Source organism: Gigantopelta aegis, chromosome 5 (assembly GCF_016097555.1).
Source record: "Gigantopelta aegis isolate Gae_Host chromosome 5, Gae_host_genome, whole genome shotgun sequence".
In the NCBI taxonomy this organism is placed as follows: Eukaryota; Metazoa; Mollusca; class Gastropoda; order Neomphalida; family Peltospiridae; genus Gigantopelta; species Gigantopelta aegis.
In genome coordinates this window covers 22,286,715-22,294,448 of record NC_054703.1, presented here as the reverse complement: position 1 = coordinate 22,294,448, position 7,734 = coordinate 22,286,715, and the positions used below count along the sequence as shown (strand labels likewise).

At 34.7% G+C, this 7,734-nt stretch overlaps 1 protein-coding gene across 1 annotated transcript in view; it reads right to left on the bottom strand.

Annotated features, from left to right (window-relative positions):
* Positions 1-3,786: 3,786 nt before the first annotated feature.
* The window catches only part of LOC121373007 (C-type mannose receptor 2-like), a 52,531-nt gene continuing 48,583 nt past the window's right edge, over positions 3,787-7,734 (bottom strand). Inside the window, exons 5-6 of the mRNA XM_041499449.1 lie at positions 6,955-7,048; positions 3,787-4,615 (exon numbers count right to left, since the gene is read on the bottom strand). Coding sequence (XP_041355383.1) covers positions 4,395-4,615; positions 6,955-7,048 — 315 coding nt within the window. The 3' untranslated portion in view covers positions 3,787-4,394. The remainder of the gene's footprint in view (positions 4,616-6,954; positions 7,049-7,734) is intronic.

Below are 7,734 nucleotides of genomic sequence, written 5' to 3'. Positions count from 1 at the left end.
CACTGCTGCTTTACGTTGTAAATCCATTACATGCTTTATCTTTTGGCTTTTGTAGTGACTTTTCCAAAACAGCTACTTAGACAACTGGGCCCGTGCTTATAAAACTTTTAGAGTCCAGACACAATCTCTAATGACGACATACACATACACGTTGTATGGCGTCATCATGACATTAGAATATCAGACTCTATTAGAGTCTCGATTCTAGACTCTAAAAGTTTTAAAAACACCAGATGTGGTCTAAAAAACAAAAACTCTACATGTAACTCACAATTTAAATACTCACAATTTATTTTCATCTGTTCCATTATTTACCTAAATTTGTTGATATTTGAATTTTGAAGAGATATTTATTTTTGTTTATGCACATTTTATTGTTATTATTATTAATACGCTGCTGAACAATTCACATTTCATCTAAAACGTTTTGACAAGTGTTAATTGTTGTTTTTGTTAATCCAGGTTGTAATACAGGATAACTGAGATATTAGGGCGATTATAAAAAATGGGTTCCATTATATGTATATATTGAAATGATTTCAATGGACCATTTGTAAAATTCAAGATGGCAGCTATATTAATATGTAACTGAAAATTTAATTAAGAATGCTAAGTTGGCATATTCACAGGCGATACATATGTGTATAGCTGTTTGAATTGTAGTTTTAGAGCATTGAGAACTCAAGATACTGACAAAGACGTCTTGTAAATGGCGGCCATCTACAAATCAAGAGAAAATTTGTCAGATATAGCACGGATACATCACAAGCATTAATAAAATATAGATATAGCAGTATAAATTGTGGTCTGAGAGCATTTAGAACTCAATATATTGACAAACCTGTTTCGTAAATGGCGGCCATCTTGACATCAAGATATAATTTTTTCCCAAAGCACTGACAGATTGGCTTATAGGACAAAATCTAATCACAGGACCTACAGAAACAGCAGGGGAAACGTTGACGCTTTTATCCACTCTGTCCACATGAATCAGCTAGCAACTGGACTATTATGGAGTGTCACCATAGAATATTTGTTTAAATGTCAATAAACGTAGTGCAGTGACATCGATTAATTGACATCTAATTTGCAAAGTTAGCAAATTCTGAAAGTATATCATCTGAAAAATATCACATACTTTGATTACACTGGATATGCTAGCTAATATATGTATATATATATATATATATATATATATATATATATATATATATATATATATATATATATATATATATATATATATATATATATATATATATACACATATTGTTGTGGCCGCGTCCCAAGGATATTAACAAAGTCCAGAGAATACAAATAAATATCCACAGATGACAAAGACGAAGTGTTCCAGTTTTCAGAATTATAAATTTATATAACGGTGATGAGTAAATAGAAATAAAGTTAATGTTCACAGGTAAGTTTCCAACATATAAATGAATCTCTTCCTTTCAGCTCTAGTTATATCAAACCAGTGAGAATTGTATCTCCAATAAATGTCAACTTCACTGTAGCTTACGGTTACTTGTAATTATTCCATAAAACATGTTAATTAGAGATGGTATTATAATAAAATTTACTTAAGAAATACAAGTTAAAATTATTCCAGAGTCGGTTTAACTGTATGTAATGTTAGGTAATGTAATACAGTTGTAAAGTTAGACAAGGGAAATTGAACTTACAGTTTGGGATGTCCGAGAAAGAATGCTGACGTCCATTGGCGTCGGACTTTTATATTTTTTGAGAAGTACCACGTGGCGTGATAACAGCCAATCAGAAATTACGTTACGCTTGGAAGAGATCTACCTTTAAAAAATAAATATCATTTCATTTAATAATTACGTTATGCACTCAATTGCCCAATAAATAAAGTAATTGCTTTTTGGTCCAGCTTCCGTTTGCACTTTACAGTTTGTAAATGCACACTCTAAATCCTAGAAAATTCAACTTTTGTAAATACGTCAGTTTAGCCCCTAGCAAAAGCATTACCAACTTGAAATAATTAATTCTGGAAATTTCTAAAGTGCATAAACATAAAACTAACATTTCTTAATTGTTTTTTTAGTCTAAAATTTGCGTAAAACAATTTTACAGAAAAAACCTTTAGAATATTTATAAAAACGACATTATTAACCAGGCACAAAACACGCTAATTCTCCATAGCAAATACATTGGGAATTCAAGCTAATAATGCAAACAAATTCTAATGTGCATAAATATGAGACTAGTATTACACAATTGCTTTTTTGGTCTTATTTCAATCTAAAATAGTTTTAATGAAAAAGTCTTAGGGATTATTGTGAAAACGACATTATTCACTAGGCACAAAGACACGCTATAGTGCATTGCAAATACATTGGGAATTCGAGCTAATAATACAAACAAATTCTAATGTGCATAAAAACGTGACTATCACTATACAATTGTTTTTTTTTGGTCTAATTTCAATATAAAATAGTTTTAATGAAAAAAGCATTTGGGAATATTATAAAAACAGCATTTTTATACTGTTGTTTACAAACATTGTGTACCGATATATCAGACCTTAGCAACCAGTATGTGTAAACAGGTTCTCAGCGTACAAGGATATAGTTCCTAAAAGCACTAATATTACAGTAATCAGTTTTACAGTTATTATCTAAATTAATTAATAAAATGATTTGCCATAATGTACAAACAATATTAGGATTCGTTTAACTAAGAAAATAGCTAATCGATCGTACAAGTTTTGGAGGAAAATAAACTCTACTGAAGAGCAAGGTCGCTCTCAGCAGTCATGTCAAAACAGTCGATCAAACGGAAATGTATCCCAGGTTTATTTATGAGCCCATGGGATGTTTTCAGTGTGTAAGTACACACACTTTACAGTTATTGAAATATTTACATCAATAATATTAATGTCAACGTTGTGTTATAATTTGTATATGCACAGGAATTTGGGAATTAAATAAAGTCGAAGACCGCAAGACCAAAACACGGACGTCAAACATTAAATTAACACATTTAGCGATCGTAATATACTAATATCCCATACATAAATTACGGCAACTATTTACAAACATAATTTCATACACTATAAACATATTATTATGAAATACAACTAAATGTAGCTCGCATGGTGCATCCAAACGATCACTAATAACAATAGTTGCGCAATTCCGTTTTTGCCTTAGTGCGCGACACGACAAACGACACTACTAAGAATTTCATTAAACAATAACTATAATAAATGGCATAGTTCCAAACATTACAGAATACAAGCAAATATGCAAATAATTACTGCTAAATGTAAAAATAAATATTTTGTTTTGTCCAATATTAAAATTACTTGAGAAAGGTCCACGTCACAGCACACAGTTACGAAAATTGTTGGGACAGCCAACCGGCCTCGGTGGCGTCGTGGTAGGCCATCGGTCTACAGGCTGGTAGGTACTGGGTTCGGATCCCAGTCGAGGCATGGGATTTTTAATCCAGATACCGACTCCAAACCCTGAGTGAGTGCTCCGCAACGCTCAATGGGTAGGTGTAAACCACTTGCACCGACCAGTGATCCATAACTGGTTCAACAAAGGCTATGGTTTGTGCTATCCTGCCTGCGGGAAGTGCAAATAAAAGATCCCTTGCTGCTAATCGGAAGAGTAGCCCATATAATGGCGACAGCGGGTTTCCTCTCAAAATCTGTGTGGTTCTTAACCATATGTCTGACGCCATATAACCGTAAATAAAATGTGTTGAGTGCGTCGTTAAATAAATCATTTCTTTCGTTCTTTCTTTGTTGGGACAGCCGTGACAATATATAAAGTATGGAATATTTCCATTCCAATAACACTAACTACTATATGGAATGAAACGTACGCGCAGTTTTATTTGAAAATGTTAACATTGTCGGCAATGACATTTTACTGCGTGCGACGGAACCTGTTGGATTAAATTTTTAAAAAAGGGAAACATTTAGCAGCAAGGTAGTCTTTATTTCTGAAATCTGATCTTCACTATGGTGGATGATTTTTGCTATGTCGCATTTTCGCTTTGTCGTATTGTCATGTTTTCGTTCCAAATTTGTCGCATTTTCGTTTTATTCTATTACATTTAACAGCGACAAAGCGTAACAGCGACAAAGCGTAACCGCGACATAACACAACCCAGTCATCAAAGTTCACACGTGTTGTTTCTATACTGCTTCACAAGTCATTTTCTAAAACTGTTCACAGATGAATCATACGCTTAATGATAGGCGTGCTCAAAAACATAGTGTTATATGGGAACGTGAAAAGAGTTCAGATCAGATCATTATTTTATTAAATCTAGCGGCGACATAGCGAAAACGCGACATGACACAACCCAGTAATCAGAGTTCACACGTGTTGTTTTCATACTGCTTCACGAGTCGTCTTCTAAGAGTGTTCACAGATGAATCCTGTTCTCTTGTTACATTTCGCGTCATTCCAAGGGAAGCCAGATTTGGCTCTCAGTTCTACGCAGTCCTCCTCGTCTTTGTTATCTGGCTGGCGATAAGACCAGTTGGTGTAGTTTACAGGTTTATGTGATCCGGTTGACATCCACTGAAACTGACCTTCAACTTGTTGATCGTTTGCCCCGATCCAGTAATCAGACTCTAAGAAAAACAGTTTCAATTATTATTTCTGTTATTTCAGCTACATTGTATGATGACCTAGAGGTCAAATGAGCGATTTTGTAATGGAGCTATGCGTATGACGTCACACGAGTGACGTCAAAAGTCATATCCTGCTACTATAGGTATATGGCTTTGCTTTATTCAATCTAATTAATTTTAGCTCCACTATTTCCTTTTTGATTTAACCCGTTGAAGGTCATGTCCAGTTGACCTTTCATTCGACCAAACAAAACCTTACTTGCAAAATCATGCCAGTGATTTGAAAAGAATTTGAAAACATTCGGGATTATGCCGAGGCTATACGAAATGATTCAGGTGAATTACGAAGTATGCCGGAAACCAATTTCAATATATGGTATAGATATAACATCTGTTTATACTAGTATACAATCCAGAGTTTATTGCTACACTACCCCCCCCCCCCCCCCCCCCCCCCCCCACCCCACCCACCCCTGTTTTTTCATTGTTAAAATAGATCAACAAGTTCGCCTATTGCATAAATAGTCTCGCCCAATATTTTTAGAATTTGCATGCTCCCGAATAATGCTATAAAGGGCGAAGTGTAATTGGTCGATTGTTTAATTGTTATTTATAGATGAAATGTCACCTGGACATGGGAGTCCACGCAATGCTGTTAGATCTACTGGTAGACCAGTAGAGATACTTTTAATCAGATTGTGCTTTATCCGTCATCGTAATCGAAACAGTGGTTGCAGGATAAATATGTATATGTGAATTGTTTCTCATCTGTTGTGAATTTATCTATGTATAAAAGTCCCAAACAGTATAAAATCGCGTAACGTAGCGAACCGATTTTATATTAAAGTTGTGACTGTTATAGGCAGTACTAAACCAAATAACTTCCGGCTGGGTCAAAGTTGGAGGTGCACTGAGCTTTTGATAGAGAAGTTAACACCACAAGTCCTGTGATTGGTGACAAATGCGAGTGTACTGGTTGTAAAAAAAACAATTATTTCATCTGGGCAAAAAAAAAAGTGTATGCAATTTTATTTCATCTAGTACGACTGTGTCAAGTACCTTGTGTTTGAATCATGTATGGGGTACCTGTAAAAAAAACAATTAGTCAAATTTTGTGCGAAACCAGGGTAGTCACAGACGCTACCCGTTATCTCCCCAATGAGCAGCTTCACCCTGAATTTGGTCTGATTCACTTTAAGGGTCAGGGGTGGTAGTATTTATATCCGTAGTGTTTATGTCGATTGATGCATAGCAGGTAGGCGTTTTAGCCACATATGTTACTATTGTCGTCTATGGTATTTCCTTTAGTAGTGTACACCATATACATCGATAAATTCACAACAAAATGACAAACAATTCTTATAATTACAAACAACACAACTTATTTAGTTTACCAACAGTTTTATGTAATTACAAACACAGGAATATAAGCAGAGGGTGGGTTTCGGCGGCCGAATCCTCTCCTTGGTCAAGTAAATGTTTTCTTTTGTTTGAATACTTTTCCTAGGGAAATATATTTTATCCCCTCATACATTTCGCTAGCCTTCAGTTTAGCACCGCACCCTCTTCTAAAGTGTATGCATAAGCGCCAATCTAATTGAAATTACCACCTCTGGTTAATTACTATTACCTGTGGATCTAATAGCACCCCGTTTGAGCTCATGTGCAGTTGACCTTTCATTCGACCAATCAAAACCTTACTTGCAAAATCATGCCAGTGATTTGAAAAGGATTTGAAAATAATTTGAAAACATTCGGGATTATGCCAAGGGCATACGAAATGATTCGGGTGAATTACGAAGTATGCCAGAAACTAATTTCGATATAAAAGTTTATATAAAATTCGTCTCAAGACAAAAAAAACCCCAAAAAAACCGTGATGGTATAGCCATAAAATCTGTTTATACTACTATACAATCCAGAGTTTATTACTAAACATTTCCCCTGTTTCTTAATGTTGAAATAGACCAACAAGTTCGCATATTACATAAAATAGTCGCGCCCGATATTTTTAGAATTTGTATGCCCCCGAATAACGTTATAAACGGCTAAGTATCATTGGTCGATATTTAAAATGTTATTTATAGTTGAAATGCCACCTAAACCTGGGTGTCCACGCAATGCTGTTAGATCTACTGGTAAACCAGTAGAGCTAATTTTAATCAGATTGGCACAAGCGCCTGGACACACTATATGTAGTTCAAATACACATCAGTCAGCTCAGTCACCAGTTCCGTTTTGACGCGAACGGACTATTATAAACAATGTATGATTCACATTAATATAAACATTCTATGTGTGGTTGTTTTGATTAACTCTAAATATTTAAGCATACTTACTCGTTGTACTTTGTAACAGATATTCCCGGATGAATTTGTCTTCTTCAGCTGACGTTATGATGACAAGGTAGGAATTAATGCTTTGGCAATATGCCTAAAAATAATATATATATATATATATATATATATATATATATATATATATATATATATATATATATATATAGAGAGAGAGAGAGAGAGAGAGAGAGAGAGAGAGAGAGAGAGAGAGAGAGAGAGAGAGAGAGAGAGAGAGAGAGAGAGAGAGAGAGAGAGCAAATGACCCATCCACAGCAACACATACCATTTGTATACCATTATTAACCGAGTTAATAGAGTAAATTATCACATGGGTTTATGGCATGGATATCATGGGTAAGTTATAGGATAAATATATAATAATAATAATAATAATTTCCCCAAGTAACAGTGTAAAAGGTGTCGCAATTTATCTATGGCCGCGCACATTACTTTTATGTCACCATTTATTTTTATAACTGAACATTTAGTGTTACACAACCCCCCCCCCCCCCCCCCCCCAGCCCGAATACCCCACCCCCGGCAGAACAAGATTAGAAAGCATCATTCTCAATACTTAGTGTGTGGGCAATAAGAATTACGATACTACTGAAACATTTCTATCTGGATTTGACACCTATGTTAATAGCGTTCGTACTTATCGATTGGGAGTGTGACATTTTCACCCTAGTCAAGACGTTGAAAAGATCCATATATAATTTTAAAAAAAAAAATAATAATAAAAAAATTGCTGGTGGTACGATTTTGCTTAAAATGAACAAA